Here is a 16,240-nt window from a genome sequence, read left to right as displayed (position 1 = left end):
GCCATCTGTAATTTCCTGTACTGAGTTTTTTACTCATTCACCTGCTTGAAACTATAATTTTAGGAATGTGACTGGAGAAAAAGACATTGAATCTTTCTATTCTCTGAATTTTTTAAGAGATTATAAATGCATATTGTTGTTTGAATCTAATTTTTACATAAATACTGATTTTCTGGATTTTCTGATATACATTTTAGAAAAGGAAGGAAAAAAAAATTTTGTTTCTGTAGTACCCACATGGGTGGTATGTGTTTTTTCATAATGATGAATTATCTTGTGCCAGAATTCTGAATTGTGAAGGCAGAACAAACAAGATTTTTTTTTTTTTGTATGAGATACGGGGTTGTTTATTTTACTTGGTTTCGTTGGTTGATAAAGTCTTATCTGAAAGTAAACACTAGAAACAGTAAGCAAATAATTTCTTAAAGTAAGAGACTATCCAGATGAGGCCTGAAAATAAAGAAGATTTTAGTTCTGTAATCATGTGAAGTAACTGTAAGTGGCTTGTGAAAAATGTCTTGGGATGTCAAATCAAATAAAACCATACAAGAAAGAGTGATCATAAATACTCAAGTAGTGTTGTCTGCCATCCCTCAAAATGTAAAATGGAACTGACAGGTATGAAGCCTGGAGTAGATGTGAGTGAGGCAGAGGTAAGATAGCCTTGAAGATTATGATGAGAAACTTAAATGTAGGAAGATGTAAAGGAAAAATGTCACTGGGGAAATTTAAATTGTATATGGGAAAGCAGTTAGAAGGGAAAAACTGAATTTGATACACCAGATCTATATGTTGGCTTAGAATAGCAAGTTTGGATTTTATCTTTAGCTGTACACAGACAGAAAAAGTCCACAAATACCAGATCTTTAGGAAAAAAAAATGCTAGTATTTATTGGCTAGTAGGGAGTTGAAAAGTGATCTGTAGACCAACTTGCTGACCTTCATAAGCAGCTACTAAACCATGCAGACACAAAATGTATCAAATTAATGAATGTAGATGAGGGCTGTAGGAATTGAGTTACAACAATCATAGAATAGATCTGGTTGAAGACTAGGGGATTTGATTCACTAAAATTTTTCTATATATTACTTCAGCTCATGTCATTGTTAATGTAATTTTAGTTATAATTTCTGCTAAAAGAAAGCACCCCAAACCTGTAAGTGGTCAGAGAAGTTCACATTCTTGTAATTTAAGTGCTCATGTCAACTAAAGTCGTGTAGAGCTTCAATCAGGGATCTGTCAGATGCTTGCTTTGCATTTGCCAGAATTCACTGGACTGAAGTTACTTCAAGTGGAACATTTCACTGGATGCAAATATACATAGTAGGTAGGCAGATAGATGGATAGATACAGCTAAATGTATGTACACGCATGTGGGAGAGTATACATGTACGCACATTTATTTGTGTAAGTACAGGATATTTACAAAGGTCACACACTGTACATACACAAATGGGTGAAACAGGTGTACATATGTATGTGTGTGTATATACACATCTAGTCAGAAACTATCCAACAGTTCATCTGTTAAACATTCAGAGATCTTGTCCACAGATGGTGAAATGGGATGCTTGGCTAGGTGGGGGATGAAGTGCCAAAGCACTTCTGATGTAATCCAGGGGCCAGGATTCATCCCCTTTCTTTGTGGGAACTCATCAATCCATGGTTCAGGACACTCCAAGTTAGGGAGTTGAGTGTTCAATGTGCCAGTGGTAATGAAACTCAGAGTGGAGAGAAATCATGGAGTTAGGAAAAATAATTACATGCAGATGTCTTAGTATAGTTCAAGGGCTGCTGAATATTTGCAGAGACACGATCGTAACTCTGGAATGAGGACTGGAGCTGGAAATGAGAGCCTGTGAAAGACAAGATACGAAACAAAAGAGAGGTAAGGAGTAAGGAGGGAATAGAGGGAACCTCACTATTAGAGACTGGGTAAAATAGGAGAGACTTAGCGGGGGAGTCCTTCTGGATTCTGGCAAATCTTTCTATAAAAGTGAGAAATTTTGGAAGAGATTCAGTTCACAACTGATAAACAGGAGGAAATACAATTTGGCTACCAAGGTAGTAGGGACTTGAAGTGAAATGAATTAATTTCCTAGTGGTTAATAACTGGAGGAATTATGGACTATGAAAGGATGCTAAGCAGAAGTATGACAGCATGAATTGTAGTTTATAGAATAGCCTTGGTGGTATTTCCAAGCAAGGAGCAAATAAAGTGATGATAATTAGGTGGCTGTGACGTAGAAATGGTTATTGTCTCTCTTTGTCCTCACAGACAAGTCACCAACATAAATAACAGGCACAAATTGACTCCTAGTCATTTTCCTGTCCTGCCCTATTGCTGAGGCTCTGTGGGGTCAGTGGGAATACAAAAGAATGTGATAGGTTTGGATGAAATGACAGGAAAATAGAGTGTTTGTTTGACAGGTTGGTGAGTGGCTTCATGGTGTGAAATACGGGAGGATGGAAAGAGGGATCAAATGTGAACACCCAAGGAAACTGCTCAGGTCAAGGATGTGACTTTTTAAGTGGATTGAGTAGCTGAGGGAGGGTGAACAGGTGAGAGTAGCTGATTAAAGTGCTGTTTTGTAATTATATTGTTCTAGACATATTATCTGTTTCAGACTAATTGAGATGGCTTGAATTAAAGAAAAAATATTTGCTCCTGTTTTCTTCAGAGACAGTGCTTCATTTTTCAGTGTAGGTTACTCCAAATTGTTTCAAATGGGTTGGATTTTTTTTTCTCTCAACCTATGTGCATAACCTTTACTGTCACTAATGAGAACAGTTTGCATCATGAACCTACCATCCCTTTCAGCCTCTCCCTCTTAAATCATAGTGCATTAGTGCTATTGAATAAAGAATTTTCTGAAAACGTTATCCAACTTGTATATTGTATTGACTTTCTGCTTCCAAGTTTAGCTTTCATGCTAATATGAGTGCTGTTTTCTCCATGGAAATTTGCACTTTGGCACTATGCCAGTGTGTTTTGTGCAAGAATGAGACGAAAAGAATTTGTACTCAAATTGTTTATAGTAGATTTGCAATACTTACAGGTGTGATTTGTGTGTTGAATTGTGCAGAGTGCTGCTCTAACTGTAGGGATGATACTGAAACAAACAAACAGTAACTAAATGCTCAGTGGACTTCAATTAGTTGCATTTCAATTACAGAGCTAATTAAACAGAACCAACGAAGAAGGCCTTATTTCATACATCCTGGAATCATGATCAGCTAATGGTGCATGTTGCATGCAGAGTGAAACTGCTTCTCAGAAGGTGGCACACACTATGCTGAAGAATATGTGACATGCACATATTTAGTAGATAATTACTTCTATGCTGTAGTTTTTACTCTACAGCTGTTGAAACAAGGAAGGAATATTCATGTATGCCAAGTGTGACACCTGCTCCAGTAACTGTAAGAAATTAGACTATTGTAATTACTGAGACATATTATGAGGGAGAGGTCTTATAAAATAACAAGAGCGCTAGTGTTTTGCATATTTTGTGGCACTTTCAGAAGTACAGATGAGAAAGGTGATGGAGTTGTCACTTATCCCAAAAGAATCCTTTCACACTACATGATACAGCAAGTCTTATGAAATGCTTATTCAGATACAATCAATAAACTAGAAATCCTCAGTGAGTCTCAGACATATATCAATGATTCTTTTTCTACAGCTGAATGAGAGTAAACAAATGGAACAAGGTGGCCATAGGATTATTAATTCAACAATCAGCAAACGGGCCACGCTAATGGTTGTTGCTGCATAATTCTGAAATTATCTTGGGAAGAATCTGTCAGTGCAAATGCACTTACCACAAGCAGCATGTGCATCATGAGTGCTTTAGAGGTGCTCAAGGCTGTAATGGATCAGAAATGCTATGCAATTGAGTGGAAGCCCAGGCCAGTATCTCTCAGACAAAGCGTGCAGTGGATGTTGTTTCTGAAGCCTCTGTGCTAGTCATGTTTGTCCATCTTCTTGTTACCCATTTCTTGTTACCTACTTCCACACGGAGGCATCCACTGACAGTATATCATCTTGGGCTAAGAAACATCTGATTCTTCTTCCCACTCCCAGTCCAACCCCCTCCCTGCCTGCAGAGGCTAAAAAAGGAGGCAGGAGCAAGGCTGAGGGCAAGGAAGCATTGCTGTCCTAGGCAGGGAGCTGAGTCACCAAGGCAGAGAATCAACAGTCAGCTGCCAAACAACGGAGAGGGACCGAGTCCAACAGGCCCCTCTCTCACTGGGTCACAGGGTGCTCTGTTCATTTCCTGGCATACTTGAGGTTTTCTTTTGTTTGCCTTGAAGCCTGCCTTTGGCACAGGCTAGTGGGAAAATACACTTTGGCTTAAACAAAGTTCTTAGTACCCTGCTATTGTATTAGGTCACTCACATGTGTTTGGAAGTGGTGAAACAGCCCAGCCTGTGGATAGCTGGGCAGGTCGATCAGGGAGTTTGATTTTGGGATATAACATTTTCATTTGGTTAGTTAACGGACTTGGAGAAATGCAAAGCAATCATGACATTTCACACAGGAACAAGTTCTACATCTTCAGATGTTCAGGATACACTCTTGATGCTTCTGTTTTAAAAATGTGATGTAATAGTAAGTATTTTAGAAGAATTACTATATTTAGTCTTAGCCAGCCCTTCACAGTAAAGAAATGCCTGTACAGTTTATAAGGACGTTGAAACAAGTGTTGCCAGTTTTTATAGGTTAACACTTGATGCTTTCTAACTGCGAAATGTCTAATCCCGAACCACGCAGTGCAAGTATGCAGAGATTGCAGTGGGAGTCATCTGGAGTCAAAATAAAATAATTTTTCATCAGAGTTTGGTTTAACCATTTCATTCATTCATCTGCACGAGTTATAATTAATTTTTAAATGTTAAACAAACTTTGTTCTGAAAGTACCTGCATGTATCTCCCAGGTTCTTAGGCACAATTGAAGCTGTGAATGCTGATGTTGTTTTTCAGTCAGTCTCTGTCTCTTTTGACCATGTTACTGCATAGAGTAGGAAAAAGGCAGGGAAAAGATCCCGTGTAGCATAGGTGTAGAATGCAGATCCTGAAGTGTCCTGCTTGGGCCGTAGTACCATGTGCTCTGGTCTGTCTGGTGGCTGGTCTGCCAGAAATGGTCAAACAGTGGTGAGTTTTAAAGAAAATAAATCACAAATTTTAATTTCTGAATGCCTGTTCTCAGTCAGCAGGGAAGTATTTGGCAGTACAGGGATAGAGCATGGGAAGTGCAGTGTATTGAACCCATAATTAATATGGGTTCCTTTAGAAAAGGAAAAACCTCAGAACTTTATTCTTAGTATTCTTAGTATTCTTCTTCTGAGGACCAACCCTGTGCTGGTAAACCTGTGATAGATGTGATAGAACTGGATGAAGATAGGATCAGAGCAGATTATAAACAGGAAAATAAAGTTTAATGTGGGTAGTAATACAAAATATGAAAGACTGCCTTGTTTATGAAGGCATCGTTTTGAAAAGATAAAACATTTTAAAATGTACTGTGTCAGCTGCAGGAAGTTTTGAATGGAAGTTGATGGGTTATCTATGAAAAACGTGCTGGGTCACTATTTGTTCCTGGGTACAGATCCCTGTGAATCACATTTTAATGCACAGGAGGTCAGTGTACACCAGTGCTGCGGAAATGCTGGAGTCTGGAGCATTCCCCACGCACTGGAGGGGACAGCAGAGTGTCCCAGTGCCACCCTGTGCTGCGAGGCTCCGTCCCTCTGCCAGCAGAGAGCAGTGCAGCCCTTCGGCGGATTGCAGGGCCGTGGCTGGAAACACGTGTGGGAAACAAAGCGGGTGAGAGAGGAGGAATATACACAGAATACACAGAAGCGCTGAGCACAGAGGCAGACCTGAGTGTGAAGGTGGGACAGGGAAGATGCACTCGATGGGAAAAACAATGGAGAGTGGAGGCAATGCAAGGTGGGCATGAAAAGAGGACAGGAAATCCCAAAATACAGACTGTGCTAAAGCAAACTGGAGGCCTGAAGGATGAAAATAAAACATCTTTGAACAAGATTGTGGCATTCCTGTTACTCTGTGAGCCACAGGAGTGTTACAGTTCCTGGTGCTGGGCACAGAGGAAGGACGGGGACCCAGGATGTGCGACGAGTCTGTAGTACCACAGAGCAATATAGGTGTGCTTGTCTGGATTCAACATATTAATGCACTTCTTGTAGTGAATTGGGGTGAATTATCCCTATGTCTGCATGCTGATACTAATATGAGACTAACAGAGGAGAAAAACTCACGTGGTTATTTCCAAAATGTTGATCTTGGAATACATTGTTTCCCATGAAAGTGTTTTTGGCAGAGTGCACAGTTTGTATAGCATTTATTCCTGATTCTTACATTTGGTTTTTTTTTTTCCTGAACTAATTTGGCACTTCAATAATACATTGTATTAAGATGGTCAGATAAATTTCAGCTGCAGAGGATTGTGTTTCCTACATCTGACTCAAGAACTAAATCAGAAGCCAATCAAAAAGTGTGTGGAGCTGTCATTGTGTTTTAGGGAACACAGGAAAGGGGAAAAGGAGTCGTTATTTCTTGTAATGGGTACAGGATGTCCACAAACCCAGTTTATTAAGGATTTTCCCTCAGTTTTTAGCAGAATGTTGAAAGCAAATGCTTTTTTCTTCCTTTCTTCTAGTAGCATCTCCTGAACTCTTTGTAAGATGTCAGTCTGTTATGTAAAATCTGCAGTATTCTAATTGTGCTTTCAGGCTTACTTTGACCTTTTGAAATCATTACAACCCCCCCACCCCCTATAGCCCCCCATTTTTTCCTTACTCAATTGCACACAGGAATAGGGAAATAGGAATCCAATTTATTGTTACCCAGGTGGCGTTTCCTGTTACTTAGCTTTATAGTTTTCTGTATAGTAATTAGTATAGAAAGCTGGAGAGATGCCTGTAGCTCCAAAATGAACTCTCTGTAGCTCCCTCCCTCTCTCCCTCCCACTTGCGCTCTCCTTTTGGCACCGCCCCTTCCATGCGCCCTTTAGCCAGCAGCAAGACAGCTGTGTTTGATCATAAACCACTTAAACTCCAGCCTCACTGGCAGGGGAAACTTTAGCGTGAAGTGCAGCACTGGTTTCTCTAGGGGAAGGGAGCGTTCTTCTCTTTTCTTTCTGCCTCCCCAGATACTGAGAACTATAGCAGCACTCTCTTTTTAATTTCTCTGTGAACTTGTGTGAAGCTCATCAGATTTTTCTGAGTATGTTCAGCGGCATTGAGAGATGCCCTTTAACAGAGTTGTGGAAAAGGGCGGCGTAAAGCGGATAGCAGAGATGAAGCACGCCTTGTAGATGGACTAAGACAGCCCTGGGATCCTGGTAAGCACGTCATTCCCTGCATTCTCTGAGCACTTCACATTATTAACAAGCCTCTCTAAGCAATGGATTGTCTGTGAAGTCAAAGCCAGTTTGGCTCTTTTAGAAGGTCTTGCATCATAAACTTAAACTCTCAATGTGGAGTAAAAATGGCTGTCTAGAGCAAAATGTGTAAGAGAGAAAAATTTTGGAGAAGAAAGTATTGAATCAGTTGAACAAAGCTTTGAAGCATTACAATCTGCAGAAATCGTCAAGCCCTGAGAAGACTAATCATGAATTCTGGAGTTGCTATGAAATATGGAAATGAGTCCCCTGCAGAGCTGAGTGAGGTAAGCAGTTTCAGTGCCCTTCTTTACACTTTAAAAAGAAACATTCCCCATTCGGGCTTTCAGTCCGCGAGCAATGCAATTAAAAATTAATAGAATCTGTATCTTGCTATAGCTTGCTGTGCCAGTCAGGAAATGACCTGAACTTTTTTGCTGCTTTGCTCTGAATGAGTGGTGAAAGGCTAAAGATTGCAACCACGTATAGACGTTTTTCCTGTTACCCTGCAGCAGTGATTGCCTTCCCTCCAAGAGCTGTGTTTATACCCAACATTCATCTTTGCAGTAGGTGAAATATGGAGATCTCAGTTGAGATTAAACAGATGGTGATTAATTTAGGAGGGAAGTGGGGTGAGTAGAAAATGAAAAAAATTTATTGGTAAGACAACAACATTGACAGAAGTTGTTTTACTTGTATTTAGCCAAGGTGATACTGTTTGTTTAGGTTAGATGAATTAGGTTACTTTCCTTCCTTGCCTAAAAAGAAAACAAATCATGAGAAACTTTTTCTTTTTTCACTGGAAACCACAGTCAAGCTGTTATTTCTTATAATTGTGGTAATGTTTTAGTGTAACATGATTGTGTGTGTTTTTAATAAATTTGAAATTAAAGCCATATCAGATGTTATGCAAATTCTTAATAAATACTTTAGAAGTGGCATACTTTTTCAGTTACTGGAATGTCTTAGATGTGTAATCCTTATGGGCTTTACTGAGAACTGTTAATTTAGTTATGCTATGAAATCCCAATCATTTGATTAAGGTAATTTGGTAGGAAATTGAATCCACAGTCTGTCTTGTCCCAGTTTAACTGAAGTGCTTCTCTGTTCCTTTTGCCCATTTTTTGATACACCTTTTACTGTGATGTATCCTGTATATGCTAGGTTTTTTAAGGATAGGATATGCTTGGCAGAATAAGAGAGTTAACAGTTTCTGGAGTTAATTGTATAGAGAAAGGAGACACTGAGGTTTCGAATGGAACAATAATATAAGTGGAATAAATCAGTAGGCTAGTGAGGGAGAAAACAATGTAGAAGGAAGCACAGTAAATAGGTGAGACTTAAGCAAGTGCTGTACTGCCCTACAAGAGGAGAGTAGATTTTTTACTGGGAGGTTCTGACAAAAGCAACATCATATGTGTTTCTCCTTAAAGTAAAAGTAGTTCAATTTCATTATTTATGTGTTACTTTTATCAAAGTATTGCTTAGAAATTTTATATTGGCATTTCAGCATAAGTGTGGCTCAAAAATTCAGCATAAAAGCCTGGGTTACTTTTGGTCGGAGTTTCTGGCTGTGGTTTTATTGGTGGTGATTACTGCTTTCTATTCCCTCAACATTTAATTTTCAAGACTTTGGAAGATAAAATAGATCATGGAGTGTCTCAAATAATTGATATTGGAGTCAATATTTGGAGTAGGTAGTATTTACATTGCTACCTTGAAATTACTTATTCACGTTTCCTTCATGCATCGACTGAATAAGACTTTTGTTGTGAGAAATACCTTTTCTTTCTGATGTTTTAGCATGGGAGATATTGAAGGAGTCTGTGACTATGCAACATTGTCATTGTTTAGTTGGGATTTTTTTTCTCAACAACCTTTCTTTAGTCCTTAGTTCACTTTTGGACTCCAGTGCTACAGAAGAGTTAGTAACAGGTTCCTTTTTGTCTGCAGACATAGCAGAGAAGATCGTAAAACTCCTAACTTTCCACAGCTGCTTATCATCATTTGTTTGCTATTCATCTTCATCTTTGCAGTTTGAGCTGCTTGTTTAGTGAGCCTTAGCCAGTCGCCAATAAGGTCTGGGCCAGCTTCAGCAGTGATCTTGGGTAAAACACTGTGTTTTCAGTGAAACATGGAAGCCTCACAGAAACATCATATTCCACCTCTCTAGGGAAGATGTGTAAGTGCTTTGAGATGTAGTAGATAGCTGCTCACCCCTAATTGTTAATTTCTCAAATAGCTCTCTGCAATATCTGTGCTTCTATTAGACCTTTCCCTCTTGGGAAAGGTCTTACTTGATTGGTACTGGCTATAATTGAAGGTAAAATGTCCTGGGTAAAGCTTGTACCTATGGTTTATGTATCTGTATTTTTCCCATCTTTGTTGTGCTCTTCTCCTTCCTTTCTGGCTCTGTCTTCTATACACCCTGTTTGTTTTGATCAATGAAGGACAGTAGCCTTATGTTCATTTAAATTATGGAGAAATGGCTACAACAGGAATTTGAATAAATGGCTGATGTCTTAGTTAGTGTCCACCTGCACCTCTATCTCTACCGCTCATATGCTGATATTACAGTGGGCTGCTACTGCTGTACATATCTGAATGGCAAATATGATAACAGACCAAGAAGTACTATGATTCACATGACACACAGTGGGTTTTCGTGTAGGTGCCTTAATCTCTTTATCTCAGTATGTGGAGCTCTAGGCATGGAACTACTGTTATTAAAATAAACAGGAAAGCTACAAAGCCCTGAAGACATAATAAAGGCATTCTTAACTGGATGCATTAGACAAAAGAGAAAATAAATGTATTGCAATTCGTTCCATCTGTATTAGAACTTTTTACCTGAGATTTTCATCTCTTTCGCAAGAATTACAGGATGTGTTTCTTGTGTGATTGTACAAACTTGTGTATAGTTGATGTTTGCTATTCCTAAACTCTTCTCCAGGTAAACAGGAATCTTGATAGTCTTTATTTAGTCGCCTGCCCCCATTCAAAGGTCATGCAGAAAGCAGACCAAAAAAATCTGATTTCTGTTGTAGGTTATTCAGACCTCCACAAAACTTAAACTCTGTGGTTCCCCAGCTCCAGAGTTCAAGCTGTTTTCTTACTGAAACGTGTCAGTTCATGTTACCCCATTTCTGCTCTTCTTTGCCTTCAAGTTTCAAGTCCAAAGAAAGAAAGATTATCCAGTTTACTGTTTGCATGGTGGATTTGTCATGGTGTACCTGCCTAGAGAGTTAGAGGAAACCTTGTTCTTACATAGCAAGGTTAGGCTTGGTGGTTTGTTTGGCTGGGGGGTTTCTTTGATATATATATAAGATATAGTAAGAGAGGCAACACTGTTATGTAGTCTGTGAGCATCTACAGCTGCCTGTGGTACCTTTGTAAATAGGCAACAGTAGCCAAAAAAGCTCTGTTCTACTTTTCTAAAATGGGCCTTTACCACAGTTTGCAGAGATTGCCTTTAAAGCTTGAATCAAGGAAGAATGTGATTTTTATGTATAACTTAATACCCAGATTATGAAAGCTCTCATTGGATCCCTTCAACTTCTTACTCATATAATTCTGAAAGCCTTTGTTGTAAACACAAGGCATATTTTTACAGCCAACATAATGAATTTTACTGAAAACATGTACAGGTTAACAGTGGGGTGTCCATAATTGCAAACTGTTTTACACATCATTAGAAATGAAACTTTGTATCAGAATTTAAATGCTTTGCACCTATTATATTGTCTATTCTGCAGAAAGAGGTGTTCGTCTAGAAGGAGATAGATTGCCTAATCTTTATTTTCTTCCATATTCAATGGCTGGTTTTAAACTACCTGGTTTTAAACCCCAGCATTCTGAGGAGGTACTCCTGACATACACTGATTTTACCTGGTTCCCTGGCCATTCATTGTGGAGATGATGTACTGAAATAGAGAGGGCTGTTATCTGACTTGATACACCTGTTGGACTGAATGTGGCCAGCAGTTATTCCTGTGCCTAATGCTGGGACAGTTAAAATTAGTAGTGCAGGAATGTGAAGGAAATGTTAAATGCCGAGCTTAATGATCTTTTTCTCAACTGTATACTTAAGAGATAAATTTTATCCTTGAATTAAAAGCCAAGCTGTGTTCTTTGCTATAATTTTCATTAAGTGAGCCTTGTGGATTTGCTGGTAATAAGACTGTGCCAAAGAGATTTTGTAATGATGTAAGGGCTGATATTATAGTAAAGCGATATGTTCAGCATTGCAGCTGATTTGTATTATGTTACTATTTATTGTGGATTTTTAGCACTTGCTGCATGAGTTGGTCGTGTATAACATCTGAAAAGTTTATTATTTTCTGCATGGCAAAATTAGGAGATAGCATGCTGCTTTAGGTGCACACTTTATACCTCCTGCTTCTTGATGTTTGGAGGTCAAGTGTTTAGGATACTGCTGTTGTATGTGACAGCATTAGTTACAGTTTCATATTCTTTAATCCTTCAACATTGAGTGGAATAAACAGATGGGCTGTTTGTCTTGGAAAGATTACTAACTTTTTTGTTTGTTTCGACAAGATGTTTAAAATTTAAGGGAGGGAAAGGAAGGAAAGGCTTGAAAGCTGGTGTTTGTAGGAAGAAGAAAAATGAGTTTGTGCAAAGGATTTCACAAAAATCTTACATGTGAAGAAAGGACCAAGTCTGAAAGGCTTAAATTCTGTCTTTTTAGTAATTTTACAGTAGGACAATATTGCACTTCCTTCTTAGATTTGTGTTCCACTGCTGCTCTACTTAAAAAGTAGACTCTGATGAACAAAATTGTTGGAGAATTGCAGAAATAAGAGAGGGGTAGCATGGTTTGGAGTTGTGTGCACAAGACCAGTGAGTGTGAAGGAGCTGTGGGATGAGGTGGGTAACCAGCAGAAGCAGGACATCACTCAAAGCCTCCTGGCAGAGTTCAGAAGGGACCATCCCCACCCTCAGGTACTTTCTCATATGTGCCTCTGTTCCTTTAGAACAAGTGCCAGCTTGTGCTGTCACTGTACCTAGGTGTGGGGAAAGAGCACTGATGAAATTGGGAAGAGGTTTTTTTATGTCTTCCAAGGTAGGATTAAATCCCAAACACTTGTTTTATCTTCCTGACCTTGGTAGTCTTCCAAGAAAATCAGTGAGCAAATATCACCCCAGTACTTCATCAGCTTCCTGAATGGTCTCTGGTCATGCAATAAATGTGCCAGGGTATTTCCAATACCTCTCATGGGCAGGTAAACACCATATTCTACTGCAATTCCATCTCTGCTACAGGCTATAACCTTAGCTGTCAGTGCCAAAGCTGTGCAGGTTGTAACACAGAAGGGTGTACTGTGCCTTGCTAACAGAGGCAGTGTGTTTTTCCCAGTCAGAGGATGTTTTGGGAAATGTGATAAATTATTAATCCTTTAAAATATTGCACCCTTACTATAGAGTGGAATGTGGTTATCAAACAGCAAATATGGCACATTTTAAAGTTGTTTTAACCTTGACAAAGTTGCGTTAACTGATTTTTTTCATAACTGTCAAACCAAAGAGGTGAACAGTGTGAACTGCTAGACTCTTAGAAAAGCAAGCATCACAACCCGGTATGCTTATATCAAAGTACCTTAAGGAGAAACTTTCTTAAATGGTTTCTAGTGGAGAGCTGGGTAAAACTTCCATCTGGAGGTAGCAACACCTGCAGCCTTACAAGGGTGTTCCCAGCTTTAGTGCTTCAGAGATGCTGAGGTAAAGTTTGCAAATCTTTGGTGAACTCTCTCCTCTTTCCTTTCACATGAGCTTTGTGAAGAACTAATCAACCTCACAAATCTGACATTTTCCCATGCTGTTGTCATGAGGAGTGTGGAGACATCAGATGTGAAATAAAATCACAGATTTTAAAGACTTCCAGTGTGTCTCTGTTACACTCATGTGTCTATAATAATTTCAAGAAAATGCTTCAGTGGTAAACTTTAATGGGCATGCTCCTGGACAGTGACTCTCAGTCTGAATGCAACCTTTAGACTGGGTCCATAGTCAAGCTGAAGGTGCTCCAGCATGATCAATATATGTAATTTACCGTGTACATGGTATTTCCAGTGTTAAAAAACACTGACTTCAAAGAAAATGTTTTTTCCTGTATTTGTTTGAGCTGCTTATCAGGCACAGAGTGTGTTCCAGGCTTGGCTGTTATTAAATTGAAGCACTATAAAAAGATTAGTTAAAATGCCCAGACACTGTCAGGACTGATAATGCTCTTCTGCAGCCTCCTAATGAAAAAAAAAAAAAAAGACAAAGATTATGTAACTTATCTGCCTGATGCTTTAATATCCCTTGCTCCTGAAAAAACCATGTTTGAAAAATGCCTTACATGCTATAAAATCTGTTAGTACAAATACATGCTATGAAAGTACCATTAACAATGCATTGGATTGTTGAGTTGTGTTTACAGATTTGATGTTTTTATTCCCGGATAAAAATGCCAGAGTTTATTCCTGGAAGATTTTTGGAGATAAGGATTGTAATCTTTTTCCTCCTCCTCTTCCAGCTTGGAAAAGTAAAAAGTGCTATTGCCTTTGATCAGACTTAGACATACCAGAACATGGTTCTGTGTGGGAACAATTACCAGATTCTTCTTTCAGAAGGTATTTTTATGTATTCCTCTGCAGTCTCTGGATTTGTAGTTTGTAAAAGGATGCATAAAAGAAGAGTCCATAGATTGCAAGGTTAAGGTTTGCAAAGGCAGAAGTTTCTGTGCTGTGTATGTGGGAAGAGAGAGCATGAAGAGAGGCTGTGTCATTGGTTTGGTCACCTACAGTCAGGTGTCATTACATGCCTCTTCTGGGGCTCTGAGTAGTTTATGTACAATTGGAAATGAAATGTGTTCATGTTGCTTCTTGGTATTTTCCTTATGTTTAGGTTTTACTGTCTTTGTGACATTGCATAGTACTTCTAGCTGCAGGTTTTACTTGTGATGAGAATTTCTGCTTGTCAGGTAGCTTGGAAAGGTTTAATTGTACTCTTCTGTTGCATGTAGTAATAATTTGCCAATTAATATAGTCTGTGATGGTCTCAAGAGTTCAGAGATTCTGAGGGATGAAGGTTTTGTGTGAGGATCTGATGCTGGTAAAAAAGGCTTCTTGACACTGGCGGCAAACTACTTTAGGCAGTCCCATGTCAGGATTTCCCATTTAAATTAACTGTCTGTATGAATGATGTGTATTTTCTGTAGATTTTAACTGTCTCTAATGAATAGAAATATTCATTAAGACTCTGGAAACTGGCTTACACTCACTCTGTTGTGATTGTATATGAAAATTTGCCATTAAAATCACAATATTTACAGAAATCTTTTCAGCCCTCCCAAATGAAAAGAAGTATATTTTCAGTATGCTTAGATGTACCCCTTATCGTTGTTTATAAAACTTTGCATGCAAGTAATATTATTACAAATTACCCTCAGTAACCTTTGCAGGATTTTTGAAATGCTTCAGAAGGTGGTTGCTGGATTTTATTGCAGATTATTGGGATATCACTAAAATGTAGTGCATTCCAAAATAGAAATTTACAGCAGGATTATGGCCATCTACTGATAATCGAAATAAGGTACTGTTTTAAAAACAGGCCATTTATGCATTTTAAAATGTGAGGCTATTTCAGTATTAGGTTCACAACAGCACGTCTGGCTTCTAATCTGCCAGAACAACTTTTTAAAACAGAACTGTGATTAATGGTTGTGGTGACAGAGAAATACAAGATTGTCACTATACTATGTGGAAAATCCAAAACTATTCCAGTGACAACTCAGTGTCCTGCTGAACTGATTTGGCTGAACTGATTGAACAGAGATTTGGCTGAAGCTGGTGTTCCCACAAAGCAGCATAGGTGCCTATCTTGAAAAGTCTTCCCTTTGCAGACTGTAAACACAAAAGTATCATTTGCGTGCAAAGACACGTTATCTGACCTTCATCTACAAGAGGTTGTGATAACAAACTGTGCTGGTTTGTTTCCTATCCTTCCTTCCTATCGTTCCTATCAAACTGAGTACCTCTAGTTTGATAATCGTTTGAACTTTGCATCCTATCTCAATTGCACAGTTTGTTTACCATTAAGCTGGTGCCAGGTGTAGGAGGTAGTAAAATCTAGCTGGCTGTTAACTATACTTGGGACTGCCACTCCTTAAGAGGCACATCAGTTGAATCTTCCTTCCTTTGCCTGGATTCATGTGCTCAAGATGGGTTTTGTAGCCATGTAGAGAAACCAAAGTGGGTATTTGTCATTTGGAAAAAAGACCTTTAGAATGCTGTACTGAGGACTGTCCTTTGCTGTTATACATGTTGCATGTTTGACTTCCCCCCCCCTCCTTTTTACATTACATATAACATGTTCTATCTTAATAAGTTCCTTTTCCCATCTCTTAATCTATTTTTCCTTTTTTTTTTTTTTTTTTTTTTGCACAGTGTTGTACAGCATAATTTTTTCCAAGCTACTGATGCTGCTTTCGTCTAATTTACTGACTTAGGTGTTTCTTTTTTTTTTTTTTAATTTAAACTGATTTCCCAGTGTACTTTAATTTTTTTATTTAAAAAGACTCATGGTGGTTGACCTGTTCTTCAGCTAGTTCTGTCTTTTTGTGTGTTGTGATCTCACACCTGTAAGGAAGAGATGATTCTTGATGCTTGGTATAGCACAGGTCAGTGATCTGCCAGGGTATAACTCCTCTGGTGGAAGGTCTGGCCTATGCCAACTAAAAATGCAGTTAATTTCAGTGAAAGACATAAGTAAATCTTTGAGATAAAAATTTTTGTCTGCCTGAAGCAAATAGGTGCCTGCTGTATGC

At 38.7% G+C, this 16,240-nt stretch overlaps 1 protein-coding gene across 2 annotated transcripts in view; it reads left to right on the top strand.

The window, feature by feature from the left end:
• The window catches only part of MCC (MCC regulator of WNT signaling pathway), a 182,665-nt gene that overhangs the window by 38,600 nt on the left and 127,825 nt on the right, over nucleotides 1-16,240 (top strand). The window contains exon 1 of one of the 2 annotated variants that reach the window (XM_004177133.5): nucleotides 7,002-7,697. The exons of the other annotated variant lie outside the window; for it this stretch is intronic. Within the exon in view, the coding sequence (XP_004177181.1) occupies nucleotides 7,641-7,697 (57 nt within the window). The 5' untranslated portion in view covers nucleotides 7,002-7,640. Of the gene's footprint in view, nucleotides 1-7,001; nucleotides 7,698-16,240 lie in introns of those variants that run through there. 2 annotated transcript variants of the gene reach the window in all.

This window comes from Taeniopygia guttata, chromosome Z (genome assembly GCF_048771995.1).
Source record: "Taeniopygia guttata chromosome Z, bTaeGut7.mat, whole genome shotgun sequence".
NCBI classification, from domain to species: domain Eukaryota; kingdom Metazoa; phylum Chordata; class Aves; order Passeriformes; family Estrildidae; genus Taeniopygia; species Taeniopygia guttata.
Note: the sequence above shows the minus strand (reverse complement) of the source record. Positions and strands in the feature narration are given on the sequence as shown.